The sequence below is a fragment of the Leopardus geoffroyi genome, chromosome D2 (assembly GCF_018350155.1).
Source record: "Leopardus geoffroyi isolate Oge1 chromosome D2, O.geoffroyi_Oge1_pat1.0, whole genome shotgun sequence".
Taxonomy (NCBI): domain Eukaryota; kingdom Metazoa; phylum Chordata; class Mammalia; order Carnivora; family Felidae; genus Leopardus; species Leopardus geoffroyi.
The window spans coordinates 39,970,572-39,996,669 of NC_059334.1; the positions used below are offsets into that span (position 1 = coordinate 39,970,572).

At 48.8% G+C, this 26,098-nt stretch overlaps 2 protein-coding genes across 4 annotated transcripts in view; one reads left to right on the top strand and one right to left on the bottom strand.

Annotated features, from left to right (window-relative positions):
* The window catches only part of ANXA11 (annexin A11), a 45,178-nt gene extending 43,333 nt beyond the window's left edge, over nt 1-1,845 (top strand). For all 3 annotated transcript variants that reach the window (XM_045437824.1, XM_045437823.1, XM_045437825.1), the window contains one exon: nt 1,004-1,845. In XM_045437824.1, coding sequence (XP_045293780.1) covers nt 1,004-1,063 — 60 coding nt within the window. In that variant the 3' untranslated portion in view covers nt 1,064-1,845. The remainder of the gene's footprint in view (nt 1-1,003) is intronic.
* A 9,360-nt stretch (nt 1,846-11,205) lies between these two features.
* Nucleotides 11,206-25,727, bottom strand: PLAC9 (placenta associated 9). The gene is made up of 4 exons (XM_045437826.1): nt 25,594-25,727; nt 13,362-13,459; nt 11,825-11,951; nt 11,206-11,343 (listed from the first exon to the last, which is right to left on the bottom strand). The coding sequence occupies exons 1-4, from the start codon at nt 25,643-25,645 to the stop codon at nt 11,297-11,299; spliced, it is 324 nt and encodes a 107-aa protein (XP_045293782.1). The 5' UTR covers nt 25,646-25,727; the 3' UTR covers nt 11,206-11,296.
* Between the last annotated feature and the right edge of the window lie 371 nt (nt 25,728-26,098).

Genomic DNA, 26,098 nt, shown 5'->3' on the forward strand with positions numbered 1-26,098 from the left:
CACAGAGTGGGTCTTGTGTGCCCGTGGGCTACTGGAAGACGCCATAGGCCTCACCCCTGAGGAAAGAAACGGTAGAAGGAAATGATGAGAAGTTAGCTAAGTGAAGGGCACCTGGCTGGCTCAGTCAGTAGAGCATGCGACTCTTGATCTTAGGGTCGTGAGTTCAAGCCCCATCTGGGGCATAGAACTTACTTAAAAAATAAATTAGTTTAAAACAAATAAAATTATTTAAAATAAATCAATAAAACTCTTTTTAAAAAAAAAAAAAAAGGAAGTTAGCTAACTGTGTTCTGCATATTTTCTTAATTTCTTTCTTTAATATTTATTTTTGAGAGAGGGAGAGAGAGTGCACACATGCGAGTGAGGGAGGGTAGATAGAGCGGGGGACAGAGGATCCAGAGTGGGTTCTGAGCTGACAGCAGAGAACCTGATGTGGGGCTCGAGCTCACGAACCGTGAGATCATAACCTGAGCTTATAACCGTGAGATCATAACCTGAGTTGTTGGACGCTTAACCGACTAAGCCACCCAGGCGCCCCTGAGCTGGGATGCCCGAATAACAGCAGCGGACGCTCCTGCCACAGGAGATTACTCTTCCAGAGCACAGTTAGTGCCGCATCAGGGGCAGTCTCAATTTAGCATGATGACACTGCACTAGGGAGAGACCACCACAAGTTAGCTCAGAGTTAGGGGCTTGGAGGGAGCTTTTTATAATTTTTGTGTATTTATTTTTCAAATTACGACTTTGATCACTGGGGTGAGTGCAGCTCTGTTTTTTTCAGCGGGGGTTTGGGGAAGCCGAACCGCACCACACTGGGTTTGGGTCGACAGTGACGCAGAGTACGAGTGAGCCTCTCCTGCCGCAGGACCCACGTGATGGGGAATTTCCCCCATGGGGCCTGCCTCTCTGTAAAAGCGCTCAGGGCAGAAGAAAATCAGAAGATAGGAGGCCGAAACTGGGCCACAGCTCCCTCAGCTGATGTTTTCCTTGTTTCTGTGATCAGGGAGACACTTCAGGGGATTACCAGAAGATTCTGCTGAAGATCTGTGGCGGCAACGACTGAGCTGTGACTGGTGGCTCCCTTCTGTCCGCCTGCGGGCAACAGCGATGCCAGGAAAAGGTCAAGAGAATGTCCATCTGTTTCTAACAAATCCACAGAGTAGCCCCCCAGGTGCCCCAGTGCCACCCGTCCGTCCGTAGAGCCTTGGCCCATCCTCCGCCACCTCTCCTGCTCCGTATATCATGCTCGAGCTGAAGGACCTGGGTCCCTCCCTCCCTCAGGGTGCCTTCCCCTCCCCAGCCCTCACAGCCGCTTGCTGCTGAAGTACGTGTTTTATTTCTCGACTCATGCAGTCATCCCCTTTTGCTTGTGGCTGAGACTCTTGGCTTCATATTAGTCCTGTAATTTTTCATTTTTATTTGGAGGCATCTTTTTTTATAATAGTCCCTGCCAGACAGATGCATACAGGTCTGTGCTGCGTGCACGTTTCGGGTCAGAGAGGCTGGCTGGGGAGCACCGTGTCCTCGGTAAGGAGTAAAAGGGAAGACCTTTGGCAGTAATCTTTGCATCTGGTGAGAATGTGTCATCAGCTTTGTCATTGCCAAACCCACTCCTTAGAGTTTTCTTAGAAAAGGAAAAAAAAAAAAAAAAAAAAGAAGAAGAAGAAGAAAAAGGCCAGAAACTCATCTGTTCCTTCTTCTGTGCGAAGCCATGAGGACACGGCCAGCTCCCTGCCAGTGACAGGGCTTCATGTAAATTACGTGAATGTGCCTTAAACCTGGATGTCAATAGCCAAAAACTTTCTAAATTAAAGTCAGCCAGCTCTGGAACATTTTGGAAATGTTTTCCCTGGTGCCAGCTTGTTTTCTCCTGCCTCCCGATTCTGCCTGCAGCTCTGGGTTTCGGCCTTAATAGCCAGTGCAAGTGTATATGACTTTAAGTAGAAACATGCTCAGGAAATCCTGAGCGTGGGTAATTTACGGAGCCCCGGCTTGTAAGGAACGAGAAGGGAGGTTCCCGACATCCGTGCTCAGGACCCAGCTGCTGAAGTGATGTGTGGAGTTTGGTCAGATACGGGTGTGGTGTCGTGCACTGAGGACAAGGTAGAAGAGTGTGGTCCTTCATCCGGGTCCTGAGGACGAAGCACGGGCAAGAGGGTGTGTGTGGGACTCCTGGGGCAGTCCTCACGGCCAGGCGCCGGAGAGGAGGGTGGGGACCACACAGAGAGGCGCAAGACTGGCGCCTCCCTTCAGGGACCCTTCGGTCTGCGAGGTGCTCGTGGCTGTGGTCCTGGTGGGCCTTTGGCCCCTTGGTCAGTAGTGTCAGAGGGTGAGTCTAGAAGGGTCACAGTTTCTAGACATCATTGTTCTCTCCAGAAGCCTGGAGCTTGCCTTGCCAGGGGTCTCCACTCACTCCCTTTCTGACCTCTGTTGGAATTTAGAAAGGAGAGAATTCAGGGACTGAGGTGGGAGATCAAGCCAGCTGGGCCCTGGCAGGGTCCAGGGAGGCCTTGCCCCTGGAGTAGACGTCTGCCTGGGAATACCACCCGACCCCTCAGTCTCCCCTGGACATAGAAGAGAGGAGAGGACGGCCCAAGGGGCATGGGGCAGCCTTGAGCTAGATCCCAGCCTGTTCCCCCTACACCCACTCCCCAGCCAGAGAAGTCCCTGTGGGCCCTGGAATATTGATTTTAGGCCCTGCTCTTCACTCCTTTCCCCCTGTTTCCATGCCCGTGGCCTCTTGAACAAGGCCCAGCATGCCTGGTGCAGGTGCTGCCCCCCTAGGGCAGGCCCCTTGCCCTCCGGTGCCAGGGGGGCCCTGCCTGGTGGGATGGACTGATTGGCCCGACACGACTGTGAACTCAGGCTGACCCCGGCGGCCTCCTGAGCCCTGCCAGGGCCTGTATCCAGCCCCCTCCAAGGTGACGGTAAGTGTCCCGTGACATTACTTTGCCCTGTTGTCTGTACCAAAGGTTGTAGCCTGGTGCCCAGCGGGCAGTACCTGACTCTACACGCATTTACTTTGGTCCCCAAAGCGTCTTTTCAGACATTCGAATTTATTGCCAACATTGAGGTATTGAGAGGTTTTAAGTTTTGTAAAAATACACAATGCTGGCTTCCCTCGAAAAACCCAGCTCTGGCAACCCTGCAGACCAGGAGCTGCTGGAGCCAGGTCGCAGCTGCCCCCTTGGAGCACAGCGCTGTCTGTTTTGCCACCAGCCCCACCACACCCCACTGCATGTTACCTGTTTGGCCCCTGTAGGTGTCGGAGTTTGAGACCCCTGGTCCACACACTTGGGGACCACCTGCCTTCATCCTGGTCTTGGTTTCTCTCTACCTTCCTGTCCCTCAGGCTGCCCTCTTGGTCACGCCCGTGGAACCCAACCCATCATAAGTATGGGCTGGAGGGCTGCATGACCTCCTCGGTGAGCTCGCTTCAGGGGCAAAGGCATTTACTGCCTTCCAAGGTCGACAGGAGGTTATTAACTGCGTTGATTACGCCCAGGACAAAGAAGATGGGGAGGGAGACATTCAACCTTACAGGCCATCTTTCTGGGAGAGGGCTACCCTGGGTCTTTTTCTGCCCCCTGGAAATGGTGGTCGAGGCCAGTTCATTGCCACGCATCTAATGTCACTTCCAGAAGAGCTACCAGAGGGTGAGATACCCGGTGAATTTCAGCCCTGAGTGAATTCTCTGCAGCTGTGGGGCATCGGAAGGAACACGGTTGGGGGCAGGAGCATGGCGAGGGCGAGGCAAGGGGGTCACTTGTTTTGGGTGCACAATTGAAGAAATCCTCCCTGCTGTATATTAGGCTGAATAAAGGTGCTTACTTTGCGGGTGGAGAAATGGTCCTAAAGTGGTGGTTCTCAAACCCCAGCGCGTATGAGGATTATCTGAGGCGCTTGTCAAAATGCAGGTCCCTGGGCCCCAACCTCACAGATCTGAGCAGGCCTGGGGGCCAAGAAACCGCTCCTGCCTCCTGCTTGCCTTGTCATTCTGATGCTGATCTAAACGCTCCTGAGCTGAGACAGAACTTCTGAGCCTGGCGGTGTTGGGTCACACACAGGGCAGGTGAGCTCGAGAAAGGCTGTGTTTGGAGTTCAGTCAGGTGATGGAAGATGGGGCAAGAGGGATCTGCAGGTTGGCCCTCTACAGATGCCCACGGGCGGTGACCGCTGGGTGACCGTGCTGTGTCCTTCCTCTTGCTTTGGCAAAGGGTTACAGCTCTAGCTTAGGACTTGGCCCCTTATTTCTGCTGCCGGTTCCTCCCTGCCCTGGCTGATGGAAGTGGAGTCAGACCTGGAAACAAGAAATCAAGCTAAGTCATCACCAATGTCTTCACCGGGCAGATAACAGCTTAAATTTTCACCCCATCAAACCTGAAAGCTCTCTCTGGCCATGTTGCTCAGACTTCTGCCTGGCCCCTTACAGGGACCCTCTCCATAAAAGATTCAATCACTGAAGCCCTCAGCTTTACAAGGGGCTCTCACCCTCAGCCCCCATTCCTTGGAAAGCTAGCCTTGGCCCAACACGGGTGTCCACTCTCAACCTCGTTCCTTCTAACAGTAAAAGTTGGACATCCTGAAGCAGAAAGAGTACCATTCTGGGAGTCAAGTATCTTGTCCCGATCTCAGATCAGCCGCTGATTTGCTCTATGATCCTAGGAAAGTCATGTGTCCCTGCTTTGGGCCTTTGTTGTGCCTTTGTAAAATGAAAGACTAGATCAGAGTTTCTTAAACTTCAATGTAGTCAGCAAAAATGGTGGAGTAGGGGCCATTTTTCTAGGAGTGTTCCTCCCCCACAAAAGCAACAAATAAGGTGATGAGAACAGTCAGAATCAACTTTATTCAAACTCTGGAAACTAAATGAAAGTCTGCAGCAACCAAATGCTTGAGAAAAAAAGGCTTCGTTAAGAGGGTTTTGTTGCGTGTTCACTTACCCCGGCCCTATCCCCCACACCCCCCTAGCTCAGCAGCAGCCTCAGAAACAATATCCCACGGTCCTTGTAAGTTCTTAGCACTGGAGGGAACAGAATGGATCTTGTTGTCCTCAAGAACTATGGATATTTTGATCTGTCTGGTTGCTCCCTGAAAGCAACCGGCTCAAATGACTTGCTTTTATTTCACCTAATTTGGTGGAGGTGGGTGGGAGGGGGGGGGAGGCGGCAACCCTGGGGGACATTTGAAGGCAAGTGTATTAGCCACTGATGCCTGGAGGAAGGGGTAACAGTAGGGGCAAATAGGAGACAAATTGAAGAGTTTGGGGAAGAAATGCTGGGCATGAAATACTTTGGGGGATAACGGTTTCCAAGAGCACCACGAGTCCCTAGCAATCTGGAAGGGCACGCACATGCCCAGGGCTGAAGGCATGCCTAGCAAAGACTCGAGAAGGCTCTCAGTGCTCACCTCTGGCTGATCTTAAGGCTCTGCACAAGCAGGAAATAAAGGCTTAGGTCGAGTCCTAGACCACTTGGCCGAGTGTCAGAAGCCCCAACACACGCAGAACACATCTGCAAAGACTGGGAGATTTGGGGATGGAGGTTGGGGAGTTGGTTCCAGGAGTTTAAGGAAATGTGTCGAATCACGAGTGACCACTAAACTCACTGAATTCAGAGACTTCAATAGTGACACCTAACAAAGAATACAAACTTTAAAAAATCAGTTCAGAAAACTCGCTAAACAACTAATACAGCAAGCGACAATGATAAATCTTGGGGAAGGGGAAGACTCTGATTTCCAGAGTTGTTACATTATAATGTTCAAAATGCCCAATTTTCAACAAAAATTATGAGGCATGCAAAACAAGAAAGCATGAGCCGTACGCAGAAACCAAGAAAATCTGTGAATAGAAACAGGAAAACCCAGAAATTGGACTTCCCAAACAAAGACTTTAAATCGACTGTCTTTAAAAATGCCAACTTCTATTTGGTTCCCTTTTGTAATTTCCTAATAGAAATAAAATCTATATTAGAATAGAAGAGAGAGAAAATTTCTGTTACTACAAAAAAAGAACCAAGTAGAAAGTCTAGAGTTGAAAAGTACAGTAAAAGTGAAAAACTCAGAGGGGTTTAAGAAGAAATTTGAGAAGGCAGAAAGCATCAACAAACTTCAAGATAAGCCAGTTGAGCTTTCCCAGTCTGAGGAGCAAAATGAAAAGAGAATGAAGAAAAATTAACAGAACCTAAGAGACCTGTGAGACACCATCAAGTGTAGCAACATGCATGTAATGGGAGTCAGCGAAGAGAGAAAGCAGAAATATCTGCAGAAAGAGTGGCTGAAAACGGACCAAATTTGATGGAACAAGTTAATCTACACATCTCAGAAGCTCGATGTACTATAAGCAAGATACACAAAATGATCCACATCGAGACACGTAACTAGACACAAGAGACAAGGAATCCTGAGAGCAACAGAGAACCCAACTTGTCACATACAAGAGATCACCAGTACGATTAACATCTGACTTCTTGTCAGAAGCTGTGCAGGACAGAAGGTTGTGGGATGACCTATTCAGTGTGTTGAAAGATAAAATAATGTCAACCCAGAATCCTATATCTGGCAAAATATTCTTTAAAGATGAAGGAGACGTTAAGACGTTCCTGGATAAAGAAAAACAGAGATGGTTTGCTTCTAGTAGACCTGCCCTATGAGAAACACTAAAAGTCCTTCAAGCTGAGATGAAAGACAGCAGGCAGTAACCCAAATCCACTTGAGGGAAACAAAAGACCTTGGCAAAGGCGACTACTTAGGTAAACATAAACATTACTATTAATATGTTTTTTGGTTTGTAGCTCTTTTTTTTCCTACATGATTTAAAGACAGTGACACCAATCAAGAAATATAACTCTGTTGATGGGCACAAAATGCATAAAGGTGTAATTTGTGACAACAACAACATAAAGGAAGGTGGTGGAGCTATGTAGGAGCAGTTTTTATATACTGTTGAAACTTGGTGTTAATTCAAAATGGTTGTTACAAATTAAGATGTTAACTTAATCCCTGGAAATAACTAAAACATAGTAAAAGAACTGAGAAGGGAATCAAAATGGTACACTTGAAACTGTCTCAGACAAAATATGGCAATAATCGAGGAATTAAGGAGCCAAAATATACATAACATAGGAAACAAATAGCAAAATGGTACAAGCCTTTACTTAGTAGTAATTGCTTTAAATATAAATGGCATAAACTCTCAAAAAAGCAGATTGGCAGACAAAGGACATTATATCCTGATAAATGGGTTAAATCCATCAAGAGAGAACAATTATAAACATGTATGCACCTAACTGCACGGTCCCAGAAAATTTGAAACAAAACCCGACAGAATGGAAGGGAGAAATAGTTAATAAGAGTCAGAAACTTCAACACCCCACTTTCCTCGTGGATAGAACAAGTAGACAAGAGATAACAAGGAAACAGAAAACTTGAACGACACTGTAGACCAACTAGACATAACAGACATATATAGAACAGTAGACCCAACAACAGAATACACATTCTTAAGTGCAAATGGAAAACTCTCCACATAGACCACAAAACAATCTAAATGAATTTAAAAAAATTTTTTTTTGTTTATTTTTGAGAGAGCGAGAGACAGAGCATGAGCGGGAAGGGGTAGAAAGAGGGAGAGACACAGAATCCAAAGCAGGCTTCAGGCTCTCAGCTGTCAGCACAGAGTGGGACACTGGACTTGAACCCACGAGCCATGAGATCAGGACCTGAGCCGAAGTCAGATGCTCAACCGAAAGCCCCCCAGGTGCCCCTAAACAAATTTTAAAAGATTGAAACGACACAGAATATCTTCTATGACCACAGTGGAATGAAATTAGAAATAAATAACAGGAAGGAATCTGGAAAATTTACAAAATGTGTGGAAATTAAACAACATCCTTAAAAAAAAAAAAAAAAAGTGCTCAGAGGAAATATATAGTTGCAAATGCCTACGTTAAAAAAGAAAAAAGGGATCTCCAGTCAATAACTTTTCACTTTAAGGAATTAGAAAAAGAAGAACAAGCTAAATGCAAAGCAACCAGAAGGAAGGAAATAATAAAGATTAGAACACAAATAAACAGAATAGATAAACAATAGGATCAATGAAACAAAAAAATAATTCTTTGGAAAGATCAACAAAATTGACAAACTTGTAGACTGATTGACAGAGGAGACTCAGTTACTGAAATCAGAAATGAAAGTGGGACATTACTGATAACTTATAGAAATAAAATGTTATTTATTTTTAATGGATTATAAAGTTATACAAAAATACTGTTAATAATTTCATGTCAACATATGAGATAACCTACATAAAATGGGATAATTCCTAGAAAAATGAGACTCAAGAATAGAAAATCTGAATAGACCTATAAGAAGAGATTAAATCAATAATAAAAACCTCTCAAAGAAAAAGCCAGGACCAGGAGACTTTATTGGTGAATTCAATCAAACATTTAAAGAAGTAACACCAATCCTGCTCAAACTCTTCAAAACATAGAACATTTCCTGACTCATATGAGACCAATGTTACCCTGATACCAAAGCCAGACAAAGAGATCACAAGGGAAGTGCAAAAATCCTCAATGAAATAGCAGCAAGCTGAATCCAGCAGGGTATTTAAAGGATTAGCCACCATGGCCAGGTGAGATTTATCAAAGGAATACAAGAACCATTCAATATACAAAAATCAGTCCATGTAATACACATTGTTAGTAGGATAAAGGGGGATGAAACCCGCACGATCACCCCAACTGATGCAGAAAAAGCATTTGAAAAAACCCAACGCTTTTGGATGGTTACAAACAAAATTGTAAGAAAAGGAGTATTTATCAACCTGAGATAGAGAGTATCTATGAAAAGCCACAGCTGACATACTTAATGGTGAAAGAAGAAAATCTTTCCCCTAAGATCAGAAACGAGACAAAGATGTTTGCTCTTGCCACCACTAGTCCACATTGTACCGGAAGCTCCAGTCGGGGCAATTAGGCAAGAAAAAGCATCCAAATTGGAAGTAAGAAGTAAAAGTTTCTGTTCACAGATGACATGATCTTATATAGGAAATTATAAATCCTACCCACACAAAAACTATTAGAGCTAATAAACGAATTCAGCAAAGCTGCAGGATATAGGATACATCATCAAAATACAAAAATCAGTTGTGTTTCTATATACTAGCAGTGAGCCATCTGAAAATAAGATTCCATTTACAATAATAACAAAAAAATACGTAAGGGTAAATTTGTTGGTGTAAGACTTGTACACTGAAAACACAAAAATACAAAACACCCTGTGCTCACAGATTGGAAGACTCAGTATTGACAAGGCAAATGCTCTGCAAACTGATCTACAGATTCAATCTAATCCCTATAAAAATTCCAGCAGCCTTTTTGCAGACATGGACAAGCTGATCCTAAAATGTATGTGAAATTGCAAAGGACCAGTCCCCAAATAACCAAAACAGTCTTGGAAAAGAACAACAAAGTCAGGGATCTCACACTTCATAATTTCAAAACTTACTTCGAAACTACAGTAATTCAAACAGTGTGATACCAGCATAAAGATAGACCTATAGATGGGATAGAATTCAGAAACCTAAACATCTACGTTTAATTGATTTTTGGCAAGGGTGCCAGAACCATTTGATAGGGAAGGAATATTCTCTTTAACAAATAATGCAGGGGCAACTGAATATCCACAAGCAAAAGAATTAAGTTGGATCCCAACCTCACACCATATTCAAAAAGTAATTCAAAACAGATCAAAGAACTAAATGTAATGGCAAACACTATAAAAATCTTAGAAGAAAACAGGAATAAATATCCATGACCTTGGATTTGGCGATGGATTCTTGCTGACACCAAAAGCAAAAGCAAAAACAACAAAAAAATAGATAAATTGGACTTCATCAAAATTAAAACTTTTGTATTTCAAGGGACACCCAAGAAGGTAAAAACCCACAGAATGGGAGAAAATATTTGTAAGTCATATATCTGAAAAAGCCTAGTATCCACAATACATAAAGAACTCTTACCACTCAATAACAAAAAGCCAAAAATTTTTAAATGAGCAAAGGACGTGAATAGATATTTCCCCAAAAAGACAAATGGCCAAGAAACACACACAAAAAAGATGGTCATCACCATTAGGCAAATGCAACCTAAAACCACAATGAGTTACCACTTCATACCTAATACGATGGCTATACTTAAAAAGATACACGGTGAAGATGTGGAAAAATCGAAACCCTTCTATACACATTGTTGGGGAGAATGTAAAATGGTATAGTATCATTCAGCTATACGAGAATAAAGTACTGATAGATGCTACAACACAGATGAAACTTGAAAGCATTATGGTCAATGGTAAAAAGGTTTGACACAAAGGCCACATATTGTATGATTCCATTTATATAAAATGTCCATGGAGACAGAAATATTAGTGGTTTCTGAAGGATGGCAGGAAGGGGAATAGAAAGTGACTGCTTGGGAGCGCCTGGGTGGCTCAGTCGGTTAAGCTTCCGACTGCGGCTCAGGTCACGATCTGGAGGTTCCAGCCCGGCATCGGGCTCTGTGCTGACAGCTCGGAGCCTCCATCCCGCTTCAGATTCTGTGTCTCCCTCTTTCTCTCTGCCCCTCCCCCACTCGCACTCTCTCTCTCTCTCTCTCTCTCTCTTTCAAAAATAATAATAAAAAGAAAAATTTTTAAGAAGTGACTGCTTGTAGGTACAGGGTTCTTTTGGGGGTGATGAAAATGTTCGGCAATGAGTATACAACAGTGTGAAACCGCTGAATTTGAACAGTTTAACAAGGTTAAAAATCTGAAACTTACGTTGCGCGAATTTTACCTCAATAGAAAAGGTTTTAAGTCGCACACAAATTTGCACACCTGTCCCCTGGGGATCTCACTGAAATGTAGGTTCTGATTCAGGAGGTCTGGGTTGTGACGGGCTCCCACTGCCCCTCATCTATGGCCACATTCTGAGTAGTGAGGCTACTCAAGGGCCCTTCCGCTGTGTCCCCTTGCCGGTCTGGGCCTCAGGTGCCTCACCTCCGCACCAGCTCCTGCCCTGTCTGCCCCTATAACGAAGATGGGCGGAAGCAGCCCGCCGGAAGTCCCCAGGTCTGAGCCTGCAGGAGGATGTGGGCCTCAGGGCGTGGGAGTGGACAGAGAAGGGGCTGTGGCTATAGGGGTCACGATCAGCAGACACAGAGGCCCAAGGGAGTAGCTTTTATTGTGCACAAAGCTGAGGAAGGCAGGCCACCATGGGCCACTCTGTGCCCAGAGAAGCTGCACCACGGGCGTGTCATTTCCAGTTGCCGGGCAGCTCTAGCTCCGGTGCTCCAAAGCCATCTGAAAGAGAAGGGACGGCTCGGGAGCGCTGAAGGCCCCCTGCAGCCCCGCTCCCAGGCCCCGCCCCCCCCAAGTCCTGTGACAGGGAACTGGGGGAGGGGCAGGGGGCAGCCCCTCCGCCGCGCCCTCGGAGGGTTCTGTGGTGGCGCAGGAGTGGTTCCCTGCAAGGGACCTGAAAGGAGACCAGGAGCTTTGAGGCGGGAAGATGGCCAGTGGGGGAGGCAGCAGCGCTGTGCCCCCGGCGGCGCTGGGTGGGACCCGGGTGAACCGTGAACAGCTCTTCCCGAAGCCCCGTCCGGATGCCAGGCTGCAGCGCCCTCCAGAGGGGGGCGAGGGCAGAGAACATTGGGGGTGGGCCGGGGAGGGGGTGATGCCCTCCCAACTCTGACCCGAGGCCTCTCCCTGCCTGTCCAGGTCACACCTGTGCGGTGGGCAACCATCCCTCCCCCAACCCCCACCCCAGCCCGAGGCGGCCGCTCACCGTCTCCGAGGAGGTCGGGGGTCGTGGGGCTGAAAGACCCCGGGGGCAGGTTCCAGGCCAGCTCCTCCAGCTGACCCAGCAAGCCTTTCACTTCTGCCTCCAGGTGTTCCACGGTCTTCTCCACCGTCTAGAGCGAGAGAGATGGGAGCGGGGCGGGGGCAGGGGGGCAGGAGTGGGGCACTGGAGTGGAGCCAAGTCCATCAGCCACATCCTAAGGGGGCACGGGGCGGCCCAGTGGGGCGCGAGAGAACTGAGCGCCAGGGGACTTGGGCCCTTCCTGTTCAGGCTCAGCGTCTGCCGGCCTCGCCATTCCCCCGATGACAGGATCCTAGGGCTTCATTCTCTAAGGCCGCTGCTGGCTCGGGCCCTAAGCGCTTCACCCAGTCACAACAGGTTTGACAAGGAGCCACCCTTTTTTCCTGTTTTCCTTTCGGTTCTTCACCACTAGGAGCTCACATTCCTTTTGTCGCCCCGCCCCCTGGTGGCAATTCTGCCAAATGACAGGTGGGGGATTTTGAAATGTTCTTTATTCAGGGTTCCTAGCCTTTTCATGAATGAAAAGCAGTCTGGTGAAACCTACAGACCCCCTTCTCAGAAAAATACCTTAATTGAAAACAAAATAAAGCATACAGGATCTCCAAGGATTCCCACTGCATTAAAATACTGTTCAAGTGCTAAAAATTAAATCTTTGATGTAAAAATGTATGTATTTATTAACTTAGGAAATAACACGATCTAACATCAGGTATAACGACTACTGTAATTATGTCATGCTGACAAGGATGAATGATGTGTCGATATATTCACAACAACTATGATGGAGTGAAATTATCTGTGATTTCTATTGAGAACAAAGTCACAGTACTGTTAATACTACTATGGTGTGTTGCCTGTATTTATAGTGAATTGGAATGCTAAATTCCAGTTAAAGGTTTGTGAAAATAAGGTGTAATTTTTTTCCCACACAAGTTTATAGACCCCCGGTTACAAACCGTGGCTGTGTAACAAAACACAGTGACCGAATTTCCACCATCTCATTGTGTAATTATGTGGCGATCTCTAGCTGGGTTTAAGCAAGCCCCTCTCCCCACCCCACCCCCCACCAGGGGCAGGGTCTGTTGAGGGCTGGTCAGCCTAAGAGCCCAGACAGGGCAGGGAGATGTTTCACATGGTGGCCAGGGAGCAGAATTGGCATGGGTTTTCCCAATTTTCCAAAGCAAGGTTGTCCTGAGCCCTATAAATCTACCAGCCTGGGGACGCCTGGGTGGCTCAGTCGGTTAAGCATCCAACTTCGGCTCGGGTCATGGTCTCACGGTTCGTGAGTCTGAGCCCTGCGTCGGGCTCTGTGCTGACGGCTCAGAGCCTAGAGCCTGCTTCAGATTCTGTGTGTGTGTCTCTCTCTGCCACTCCCCCACTTGCACTCTGTCTCTCTCCCTCTCAAAAATAGACAAACATTAAAAAAATTAAAGAAAAAAAAAAGCTGCCAGACTGCCAGGTGGTCCTGAAGCTGTACGTCCTCCCAAGTCACCCTGATTACCTCCTCTATGACGTCTAAACGGCCGTGGATAGCCATGTGTCTGTCACACCCTGTGTTCCAAGCTGGGTCTCCATGGGAGGGCATGAAGGGTTCAGCAGCTGTGGAAAAACAAGCCTTGTCACCATTCCCTGTGACACTAGAGACTCCCGTAAAGCGCTGGGCTCCGTGAGGTGGGTCCTGAAAACAGTCACAGAGAAGCAAAGGAAGGCTCAGTGTGGGTCAGGGTGTGAGGGGCCGGGGGGCTGGCCCAATCACTCGCTTGTCTCTATGGCCATGGTCACCTCCATACCCAGGTGGGCTTCTTCAAGAAGCTGCTGCCTGAACTGGATGAGGTAAGGAAGGGAGGCAAGGTTGCAGACAGAGAGAGCGGCGTGTGCAAAGAGAGAGGCACACGAGGGCACGGTTCCGTGTGCAAGCCCTCAGGGAGTTGGCGTGGCTGGAAAGTACAGGGTGGATGGGAGGACACTGGGTCATGGAAACAAAACCAGAGGCCCTAATAAGCCAACCGCAGTGCTTATCTTGGGGTTTATTTCAACACAAGAGTCACACGGTCCTATGTGAATTTTTTAAATACAGAGAATGGACCGGAGGGATTTGGCTTTGAAGGCAGGAAGTTATTGCAGGAATCCGTGTGAGAAGTGATGAGGGGAGGCAGTAGGTATAGAGAGGATGAAGGGAAGATATTTTAGTCGTCACGCTGACATTGATGACCAGTTATTAATATCGGACATTTGATGAGCACTTACTATATACCACATGGCCCGCTAAACAAGTGTGCGAACTCATTCAATCCTTACAATAACCTGTTTATTATCCCCAGTTGATGCAGAGGGGTGAAATGCTATATCCTACGTCACGCAGCTAGTTAAATGGAAGATCTGAGGTCCGACCCGTCCGGATTTTGGTTCATTGTTTTCCTCCCCAACGCTGGTTCCCCCTTGGTTCCTCCTGGCACCACCAGCCATCACACCAGAAGGTTCTGAGCTCAGGTTTTGTGTCAGTGACCCCCAGATGCCAAGCAGAGTTGGCTGGATCCTTGGAGAATGCGGATACTCAGGAAGAAGGCCACTGTCCCAGAAACGAAGAGAAGCAAGGAGCTTCCCTGAGGACGAAGTGGTCAGCATGGCCTAAAGCAGCAGGGAAGTCTAGCAAGATAAGGATTGAAAGACAGAGCAACAGGAAAGTCCTGCTAAATTCCACCCCGACCCTGTTCACGGAGTCGTGGAGGCAAAGCCAAGCCGAGATGCTGTGGGATGGGAACGGAAAGAGACGTTGGAAGGTGGAAATTTGGACCCTGGGAAACATTCTTCAAGAAGTTTGGCTGTGAAGGAAGGGAGATCAGATCACATGGTCTACAGAATGTTTCTTGTTGTCATTTCTGTTCTTTTCAACCACACTTACAGCCTGAAGGAAAGAACTTAACAAAGGACTGGGAATACAAGCTGGTGCAGCCACTCTGGAAAACAGTATGGAGGTTCCTCACAAAACTAAAAATAGAACTACCCTAGGACCCAGCAATGGCACTACTAGGCATTTATCCACGGGATATAGGTGTGCTGTTTCAAAGGGACACATGCACCCCCGTGTTTATAGCAGCACTATCCACAATAGCCGAAGTATGGAAAGAGCCCAAATGTCCATCGGTGGATGAATGGATAAAGAAGATGTGGCATATATCTACAATGGAGTATTACTCGGCAATCAAAAAGAATGAAATCTTGAAATTTACAACTACGTGGATGGAACTGAAGGGTACTATGCTAAGTGAAATTAGTCAGCCAGAGAAAGACAAAATCATATGACTTCACTCATACGAAGACTGTAAGAGACAAAACAGATGAACATAAGGGAAGGGAAACAAAAATAATATAAAAACAGGGAGGGGGACAAAACAGAAGAGACTCATAAATATGGACAACAAACTGAGGCTTGCTGGAGGGGTTGTGGGAGGGGGGATGGGCTAAATGGTTAAGGGGCACTAAGGAATCTACTCCTGAAATCATGGTTGTACTATATGCTAATTGGGGTGTAAATTTTAAAAAATAAAATTTAAAAAAAGGGTTTCAGTGCAGATTAGACTGAATGAATGAAGAACTTTTTTTTTTGAGTCAGGATTATTGCAGATTGGTGATATATGTATATTATTCAGAAGTTTTAAATACATAAGTGATCAGATTTGGCAAAAATAAGCTAGGCAAGACGTATGAGAGTGACTGCAGCAAACTCTTCTAGGCTACCCGAGGAAGGCTGAAAATGAGCACCTGAGGAAATGCCAGGGCCCGAGTGTCATCGGAAAGAAAGAAACATCGTGAGACAGGAGGGGCCCATCTGTGAAGGGCTGGAAATGGAACTCACGGTTCAAAATAAAGAAAGAGTCACTCAGGCTTTCACATCTGGGATTCTCACAGAAAGGTGAAAGGCATATACTAATTTATATTAATGATCTAAATTGAATGATGGGAGCAGCCAGAAATGACAAAGTTAAAGTCTCAGGAACACATCAAGTCAAAATAATTCAAGTGAGGGGTTTGATTCTCTCACGTCAACTTAGTTTCCAGAAGTAAAGGAGACATAGCAGTCTCAGTTCCGGGCATGCTCGCCCACCACACCGGGCTGAGAGGGAGCACGGTAGGCAGTGCAGGTTCCTTGGAAGCTGTCCCACAGAGCTTCTCAAGCCCAGAACTTCAATGAGAAACATCATCCACCCAAGGGTCCACAGTCAAGGTTCCTCTCACGGTTCTGGGCTTATTTGCTTCCATATTTGTGTTTGTGTTTGTGTTTGTGTTTGTGTTTGTGTTTGTGTTTGTGTTTCCGCTCGGGTCATGATCTCACAGTTTGCGAGTTCGAGCCCTTCTTCGGTCTCCCGGCTGTGAGCTGCTTGGGATTCTCTCTCTCCCTTTCTCTCTGCCCCTCCCACGCTCACTCGTGTGCTCTCTCTCTTTCAAAAATAAATCACTAAATTTAAAAAAAGATTTAGGGGCGCCTGGGTGGTTCAGTCGGTTAAGTGTCCAACTTCAGCTCAGGTCATGATCTCATCGTTCATGAGTTCGAGCCCCATGTTGAGCTCTGTGCTGACAGCTCAGAGCCTGGAGCCTGCTTGGGATTCTGTATTCCCCCCCTCTTCTGCTCCTACCCCATTTGTGCTCTCTCTCTCTCTCAAAAAATAAAAATTAAAATGAATAAAAAAAAAAAAAAACCAGGGAGGAGGCCAAAACATAAGAGACTCTTAAATACAGAGAACAAACTGAGGGCTGTTGGAGGGGTTGTGGGAGGGAGGATGGGCTAAATGGGTAAGGGGCACTAAGGAATCTACTCCTGAAATCATTGTTGCACTATATGCTAACTAACTTGGGTGTAAATTGCAAAAATAAATAAATAAGTTAGTAAAAAAAAAAAAAAAGAAGAAAAAGAAAAGAGAAAAAAGAACTGAGCAGAGGACAAGGGGCACAGCAGACCTCTACTCAAAGGGCCAAGAAGTTGAGTGAGTTCTCACCTGCTGACCTCTGTTCACTCTGTAAAGCAAGAGGGGAATCATCTGCTGGTAATACGCGTTGGCTTGTGAAAGAGGAAGCTAGTTGTGACGTTTTCAGGAATTCTGTAAGGGGGGTTGTTGAACACAGCCACTAAAATGGGAGGCACAGTGAGAGCACTTACATCATGGAAACCAGCAAATGTCCTGTTTCGGTTTGTGTCTGTTTTTGCGAGCCACGTTATCAGCAGACCACTGGGGAGGGGGCTCAAATATACAGAGGACTTCAAAAGGGGATGAGGAGAATGAGGAGGGCCATGTAGAAGGACGCGACTCAGGGAAGAACTTTGGAAACCCCAGACCCACAGTGTGCCACCTGACAGGCTGGGAGTGGCCAGGACAGGTGGCTGGATGGAGCGGAAGCTGGGAGTCTGCAGAGAGAGTATGGGGGAGAGCAAGCGAGCAAAGAACTGAGGATTTGACCAGCAAGCATTTAAGGGGTTGAGCTTGAATAAGGAAGGAGAGAGGCCAAGAAGAGGGCCAATAAATTGGGAGAAACGGAGGGGCTGAAGGGTGATGGCAGTAACGGAAGGAATGAGTGGCAAAAGACATTGCAGCTTCAGCTCTGAGAGGTGAAGCAGCTTCTTAGTGGCAATATCAAGGTTGCGGCCATAGACGTGGGCATCTGAGGCACAGTGGGGACAAAGAGTTATTGGACTTGATCTGTCTAGGTGCAAAACTGTTGTAACCATAAGACCCAGGTGTTGGCTGGATGGCCCAAGGGGACATACAGAGTTGCCCAGAAGGTTGACAGTTCTCGAGGTGAGGACAGAGATGGTGAGCCATTTTGCTGGTGATGAATGTGTAACTCTGAGAGGTTGAGTGACCTGCCCAAGGTCACATGGTTAGCAAATGACTGGATCCCTAGCACCCTTCTCCTGATCTCACCACAGCAAGCTAGCCTTCTGGATCTCTGCCAGAGGCTTCCCATCCTGAGACTTTCCTGTCCCAACTCTCTCTGGATCCCAGCTCTTCCACTTAGGGGTAAGAACTAACAGCAGAGACAAAACTCCCTTCCACCCTGAGCATCTTTCACGGAGAACAATTTGTTTCTGTATTTTCCATTAGTTCCCTCCACTGAACTTAGAAAAGCCTCTTCAAAAGACAATGGTCTTGGGGCGCCAGGGGAGTCGGCTGGTTCAGCGTCTGACATCGGCTCAGGTCATGATCTCGTACTTTGTGGGTTGGAGCCCCGCGTTGGACTCTGTGCTGACAGCTCAGAGTCTGGAGCCTGCTTCAGAATCTGTGTCTCCGTCTCTCTCTTCCCCTCCCCTGCTCGCGCTCTCTCTGTCTCTCAAAAATAAATAAACATTAAAAAAAAATTTTTTTTAATTTTTTTTTTCAACGTTTATTTATTTTGGGGACAGAGAGAGACAGAGCATGAACGGGGGAGGGGCAGAGAGAGAGGGAGACACAGAATCGGAAACAGGCTCCAGGCTCTGAGCCATCAGCCCAGAGCCCGACGCGGGGCTCGAACTCACGGACCGTGAGATCGTGACCTGGCTGAAGTCGGACGCTCAACCGACTGCGCCACCCAGGCGCCCCAAAAAAAATTTTTTTTTAAGACAACGGTCTTGTTGACTTTGGGGAAGGGGGTTGACATTACAATGGTACTTCGGTTATTTTTTTCTAGTATATGTGCGGCTCAGGTGAAGACTGGTTATGTTCTTAAAAAGGAGTCTTTTAGAGATCCATACTGAAATCTTTAGAGATGAAATGTTATGATATCTTGGATTCACTTCAAAGTAATCCAGGCCTGGGAGTGGGCGGGGGCATGGGTGGCCAAACCAGATTGGCCGAAATTGATAATCGTTGAAACTGTGTGACGGGGACATTGGAGTTCTTCCCACTACCCTCTCTGCTCTTGTATATATGGTTTGAAATTTTCCATAATAAAGGCCAGTTGTCTGATAGGGTTGTTAGCTAAAAGCAGAAGCCGTTGCGGGCCGCATACACAGACAGGAAAGGCTCAGGAAGAGGGAGGGGGTGGTCTGAGGGACCCCACCTGGATGGTTGTGCTCTGTTCTGGGCCTTTGATGGCAGAAGCAGATCTAGAAGCGGCCATGGTGAAGGGACTAGAAAGTTTGACTCATCTGTCTCAGCGGAAAGAACTGGAGAGCTCAGTCTAGAGAGGAAGGGTTTCCTGGGGGGGCAAGAAAAGTCGCTTTCACCCCCAGGGAGGACTGTCCGTGAAAAGGGGGTCTGTCCAGTGTGGATCTGTGTCCACACACAGCCACTGTGGGCTCCGCCCATGAGCCTCTGGCCAAGCCTCTCCCCGGAGCCCTGCCTGCCCTCTCCCAGCCCCAGCTTGGGCCAGGAGGAAACAGTCTGACCTGGCTGGCCAAGTGTGAGGGTCCGCCAGCCCTGTAAGTCCTGAACAACATGAATCTACTCCCCTCCGCCGGCCTAAAACATCCTGTTTTGTATGAGTCTGCAATGAGGTCTAATTTGGCTCCAAAAGCCCTCCAGGGGAAAGGATTGGCTGAGGTTGCTTTCCACATCACACAGCACTAATCCCTCACATCTGGACAGAGCTGTGCCCTGGGCTCCGCTGCACAACTGTCCGTGAGCTCATCCAGGCCTCCCTACGAGCTCATCTGAGAGAGAAAGCTGCCTCGGGGCCTGTGCTGCTGCTCCCTCCCCCATGTGGGTCCCTAACTTGGCACTGACCTCACTGCACAAGGGCCCCAAACACACTGGAGAGCCCCGTTCTCACCCCCCTCCGCCACGAGTTGGTGCGGGCCTGTGGGAAGCTTTCCTCTCCTCCCTGAGTCTCTGCTGCCTCCTTGCTAACTCAGGGTGGGGAGGCCTGACGCACCGCCACCCCCATCTGGCTCATGGGGGATGCCGCTTTGTTTCTCACAGCCTGCTGAAAGGCCTCAAAAATTAGCTACCAGGACAAAACCGGCGTGAGTCAAGGACAAGTTGCTTCTTGGATCAGAAGCTCCAGCGAGACCAGAGCTGGGCATCTGCCATGTCTTTGAGCTTCCCCGTCAGTAGAAAGGGGCTCAGGATAATGCCTGCCCCACGGGGTTGTTGGGACAGTCAGGAGTGGGGAAGGCTAAAGGGTTACCATGAGCACGCTGGAGGAGCCAAGGCTGTGGGTCTCCATGTTCCCTTCCTTCCTCTGCTCCCGCCCTCCCTGCCCGGCCAGTTGGGAAATGGACCTTCTTGGACGCCGGGCTGTTTTCCCTGGCCTGGCTCCCACTCAGGGCCTATGCGCACCCTGGATGGCGGCCATGGGTGGAACACAGTGGGCTGGTGAGAGCAGGCTGTCGGGGAGGCCAGAGGCCCAGCGGAGGTGCTGGGCTAATTTCTTCAGTTAAAGAGACATGGCCACCGGGTCCCCATCCTCTGAGGCAGGAAGTATGGCCCCTCCTACTTACAGGCATAGGGGACCTCTTGTATCTGGGACTCAAACACCAAGAAAGCGTGCACAGCTCCAATGATTTCTGGGATGACACATAATTTCCCAGAGGAGACCCTGAAGATTGCTGTGCCTTCTGAATCATCAAAGACACACTCTGCTTTGACCAGCAGCATCCATCAGTTAGGGGTTAATTGTGTTCGACCGCACTCACTATAATAGAATAAAATTTACCACATTTAATATTCGTATTAAAGTTGATGCTTCATTTAAAACCACCAGCGGTTTAAAAAAATTTTTTTTTAAGCAGAAGAATACTATTTTCAAACAAGTATATGAAGAATTCCAGTATGAGGAACTGCTCTGGCTGAGCCAGGAGAGAAACCCTTGAGCCCCCCAAGAAAGAGCTCAGATTCTGAGGCACATTCTTGGGAGAGACACGCCCTCCCATCTCCCCTGGTCTCTGGTCATTTTCCAAATGGGGGTCTGAGTCTTGTTGATCACTCTGAGAACACTTCAATGTCATTTCCAGTACATTCAGTATCTGGTTGCAGTAAGTAAGCTAGGCTACCATAAAAAAGCCCCCTTCCCCCCTCGGCTTCACATGTATTTATTCGTTTTCTCGTATGTGAGTTCAGAGGTAGATTGGCTGGTGGTCAGGGCTGGCAGAGAGCTCTGCTCCCCGAGCCATATGGGAATGCTGATTCCTTCTATCTTGGAATACCATGCTCTTTTAGTCCGCGGGGTCATAATGTACTAGAACACTCCAAAAGCCCCACAAGACGGAGAAGGTGTAAGAAGCCATCCAGAATAAACCTCTCTCCGTGCACCGTGAAAAGCACACATGGCTGGGAGTCAGAGACGCAGCCCCACCTCCGAGACTTACTGAGGACACTCTTTGCCTCTCTTTCAGACGGTGAGGGAGCTGTCCTGACAGGTCTACTTGGCAGGACTGCTGTGTTGATTAAAGGGACTCCTGCCCTTGAAGATGCCTTGGAACTGCCAAGTGCTGTGCCAATGGTGTGTAGGGCATCTACCAGGGGAGCCGAAGATGGAAGAAGGCAGAGGAAGCTGCCAGGGCTCTGCCTCTCTGCTGGGTCACACAGACCAGTTCTCAGGATGGAGAGGCATCTGCTCTAGGGATAAACCTATGCAGGGGTCCAAGGGATGCTGGGGAGGGGCTTCTCCAACAAGGACACAGAGGGCTCGGTGCTGACTCGGCTCTCTGGCTCTCTTACAAGCCAGTCCCACTCACTGGATTCCTGGGTCCTTCGCCTTTTCAATAGGCATAGCCATACTCTACACGGGAAGCTCCCATCAATTAGCGATCACTCATTGTGTGCCAAGCTCTCTGTTGAGCGCTTACGTACATTATCCCATTTGACGCTTACGTCACGTTTTTACAAATTAGAAAACTAAAGATCAAAGAGATTGCGTAACATGACCAAGATTACATAGCTAGTAGGTGGTAGGGAGAGGATTTGAATCCTACCTGCCCGACACAGTCTAGACTGCGCACTGGCAGTCATGTGACCTTGTGTAAGTTAAGGGCCTCTCCTCTTGGGGCCTCAGCTGCCTCCTCTGTAAAAGGTAACAGGGAGAAACTTAGCATGCCTGACTCCATATTGCTTTTATTGCTTTTATTTCCCTTGCCACTGTAACCTGTAGCTTAGAAACGTTGCTTAGCCCCACACATAGGCACGGTAATCACGGAAGGAATTCTGCTTCCAACTGAGATTTGCAAAAACCGCCTTCTTACCTGAAACCTGCCTCATTGGAGGAGATACAGAAGTACATACAGAAATGACTATGCTATGTTTAAGATTTACAGGAACGACACCACCAGATTCCTACACACAAAGATCAACTGACCAAGGGCAAAGAAGTCACACGACTGTTTTCAATGTCTACAGGTATCAGTCATCTTTTGACTCCCTTGCCCCTCTTCCTAACATAGAACAAGCCTGACCCACATGCTCTGAGAGATGGTTCTTTGGGACAATAGTTCACCATCTCCTCAGTTGGCTGGCTTTCCAAATAAAGTCGCTTTCCTACACCAACGTCTTGCTTCTCAACTCGCCTATCATTCGGCAAGCAAATACACTTGAACGCAGTTACAAAATGAGGGGTTGGACAGGTATGGGGCAAACAGGACCTGTTCGCATGACCTTTACAGCTGTCTGGGGCCCCATGAGAACCCAAATATGTGCTTGGGATCGAAATGTCTTTGACTGGTTCACTCCCACGATATCCACCTTTGTAGGAAGAAATTCTGTGACCCTCACGACAGCCCTTCAGCATCTTCTTCCTTCACTTGAAGCAGAAAGCAGAATTCCAGTGGAAGACAGATGTCCAGTCCACGGGGATCTGGAGCAGGGGTGGACAATGAGAGAATGCCCAAAGGGCCCCAAGGCATGGGTGACAATTGGTAAAAGAACCAGGCTCTAGGAGTTTAGATGTCTGTGAGAGGAAAACAGGAAAGGAACTCAACAGAAAACTTAATTTTGAAAAAGCGCTCTTATCAGTATTCCAAGCAGTTTGCTTCGGTCAATACATAAAGAGCTTTTCTGGGTCAATATGAAAAATCCCAGTACCGCAACTGAAAAGCGTGAGACATGGGGCGCCTGGGTGGCGCAGTCGGTTAAGCGTCCGACTTCAGCCAGGTCACGATCTCGCGGTCCGTGAGTTCGAGCCCCGCGTCGGGCTCTGGGCTGTTGGCTCAGAGCCTGGAGCCTGTTTCCGATTCTGTGTCTCCCTCTCTCTCTGCCCCTCCCCCGTTCATGCTCTGTCTCTCTCTGTCCCAAAAATAAATAAAAACGTTGAAAAAAAAAAAGAAAAGAAAAGCGTAAGACAATTCGCATGAATTAGTAGAAATGACCAATACGCACTTAAAGAAAAAGTTCAACCTCAGTAGTAATCAAAGAAATACAAATTAAAGCAACAAACCATCTTAACATATTCTTGCAGAACAGCAAAAGTTTCCAGATCTGCCAGTTTATAGACAATACAGGGGAAGGAAGAACATTTAAATGACTCGAGGCAGATGCAATCAGCTAAAATCTAAATGTGGAAAAACTTTATAGGACAAAACAACCCAGCTGTGTCCACAAATACATCTTAAGGAAAAAGGGGGAAGAGACCTCATGTGTTAAAGGGAACATAACTGACATGTCCGCCAAAAGCAACATGTGTACTTTATTTGGACAAAACAAAACCAAATGTAAACATGACACAATGGGGGATGTGGACATTTGATGATATTAAGAAATTTTCATCCCTTTTTAGGGTGTGATAATGGTATTGCAGTTGCGTTTATTAAAATATTACTTATCTTTGGGGTGCCTGGCTGGCTCAGCTGAGAGTGCATATGAATTTAAACAATTTTTTTAATGTGTATTTATTTATTTTTGAAGGAGAGAGAGACAGAGCATGAGCAGGCGAGGGGCAGAGAGAGCGGGAGACACAGAATCTGAAGCAGGTTCCACGCTCTGAGCCCGATTCGGGACTTGAATTCACAAACTGTGAGATCATGACCTGAGCCAAAGTCAGACGCTTAACCGACTGAGCTACCCAGGCGTCCCATATATGACTCTTGATCTTGGAGTCATGAGTTCAAGCCCCACACTGGGTATACAGATTACTTAAATAAATGAAACTTAAAAAGAACAAGATTACTTATCTTTTAGAGATACCGAAGGAAATATTTACGGATGAAAATATATGGTGCCCGGAATTTCCTTTAAAATTATTGGAGGGGGGGACAGAATGTGGGGTGATAGAGGAAACAAGACAGGCCAATACTCGCCGAAGCAGGATGGCAGGAACACCGGGGTTTGCCGCGCTGCTCTCTGCCTTTGCATCCAAGACATTTCATAGTCAAATGTTAAGAAACACAATGGTAAATTGTCTGAAGTCTGAAAGATTATACACAACACTGTGCGAACGCGGTGTGGGATTACACTCATACATTTATACCTTCCCCCTTTTTAAAACATCCGTAGCAATAAGCAAGCATAATCAGAAAGAATGTTTAAGAACGGTTTTAAATTAAAGCGCATATACTGGTCATGACTGCAGGGGCCACAATAAAGTAGGCCAGTTGTGGGCGGCAGCCAGATCCTCCCTCTGGGGGAGCACAGACTCGGCTTTGTGCCCTCGGCTCCTGGAGGGGAGGGGGGGCTCCAGGAGCAGCGGGGGAGGAGGGGGGAAAGAAGGCCTGGCTCTATGGGCTCTGTGCCGAGCACAGTCCCAGCCACTCGTCATACAGCCCTTGAAGAGGCAGTTGTTGGTCCTCCTTCATTAATAGGTGGGGAAACTGAGGCTCAGAGAGATCAGTGGAGCTGAGGGGATGAGGGAGGGAGCCCGTGTGTGTTGAATTCCGTGCTGGGGACTTCATTCAGTCTCCGCAGGGTGGGTGTCATTCTCCCCACCTTACAGAGGAGGAAACAGGCTCACAGAGATAAGGCAGCCGACCCAACTTACTCAGCGAGGGGGGGGGGGGGCTGCCCAGGATCAGCACAGGCCTCCACCCTGCCCCTGGGTGCTCACACCCACAGCTGGCTGTGCCCTGAAAGGCACTGGCCTGGGAGGCTCCCATCTTAGCTCAGGGTACTTCACTTAGGTGATTCACCTGCACTGGCTCCAGGCTGATGGGCAAGCCGCCTGGTGGGGGCAAGGGTCTGCCTGAGGGGGCAGGAGGCCTGGGTACTTGGTGAGGCCTCTGCCATGGCACCGCTGTGAGAGCCGAGCCTTCCCCTCACCTGCCCCGCGGGGAGCAGCAGCCTGTGGAGCTCCCCCAGCCTGTGGAGCACCCGGAGGGCCTCTCCCTCTCGCACCCCAACACCCCCACCCAAGGCAGCTCGGGGCCTCAGGGGAGATCTCTGGAAGCAGAGACACTGGCCTCCTCTCCCACGCCGCAGAGCCCTCGGCCGGCCAGATGGCAGGTGAAGTCGCGGCCTTTCTCCTGGGGCCGCCTGTCCGCCCGCTGGCTCTGCTGGGCCAAGCCTGGGTCGTCGTCTGCCGGAGCTCAGCTTCCAAGGGAGTGCCCTGCCCGTAAGCCCAGCCCGGGCGCCTCCACAGGCCCTCGGGATGCAGCTGGCCCGGAAGGCGGCGGGGGGCGCTGGGGGGATGTGTGCCCTCCCTGCAGACTTGACCTCCCCGCCCTGCGATGCCTGTCTCCTCTCTCTCCTGCGGGGCGTCGGGTCTCTCCAGCCTTCCTCTTTCGAGCGCTCTCTCTCACGTCACTTTTCACACACACCCCCTTCCCGGGAGGTCCCCCCTTTCTCCATCTCTCCGCTCTCCGTCCCCTCGGTCCCACCCGGCCCGACCCCACTCACCGGCGGCGCGGAGCAGGGCGAGCCCGGCCAGCGCGCAGAGCAGGGGCCGCATGCTGCCGGCCGGCCGAGCGCAGCGCGGAGTCTGCCCGCCGCCGCGCCCCCGGGCCCGCGTCGGCCCGCCCGCAGGAAATGCTCGCAGCCCGAGCCAAGATTCCTGGGCGGCTCCGGGCTCTCCGGCTCGCGCGACCCGCCCCCTCCAGAGACCCCGCGGGCGGAGGGGCCGGCGTGCCAGCCCGGGCGCCTCCCCAGCCGGGGGGCCGCCGCCCCCCTTCCCTGCGGCTCCCGGGGGCCCGGGCGCAGGAGGGCGGGAGGGGCGAGGGCTGCCCCCCACCCCCACCCCGGGGCCACCGCTCCCCGGCCCGGGTATTCGCGGGAGCCCATCTCAGACCCGCAGACCGAGGCTTCCCCGGTGTCACCCCCAGTTCCCGAACCCCGAACGCACCGAGTGGGGAGGCTTTCATCCGTCCACCTACGCATTTTAATTCGTAGTTAACTACAAGGGGAC

What these genes read in the sequence shown, in the direction of transcription:
- PLAC9 (XM_045437826.1), bottom strand. Translation starts at nt 25,645, where the DNA reads ATGCGGCCCCTGCTCTGCGCGCTGGCCGGGCTCGCCCTGCTCCGCGCC. An exon ending in CGCCCTGCTCCGCGCCGCCG is followed by an intron (nt 13,460 to 25,593) that starts GTGAGTGGGGTC and finishes GTTTTTCCACAG; the next exon opens with CTGCTGAACCCTTCATGCCC. An exon ending in CCCCGACCTCCTCGGAGACG is followed by an intron (nt 11,344 to 11,824) that starts GTGAGCGGCCGC and finishes CTTCTCTTTCAG; the next exon opens with ATGGCTTTGGAGCACCGGAG.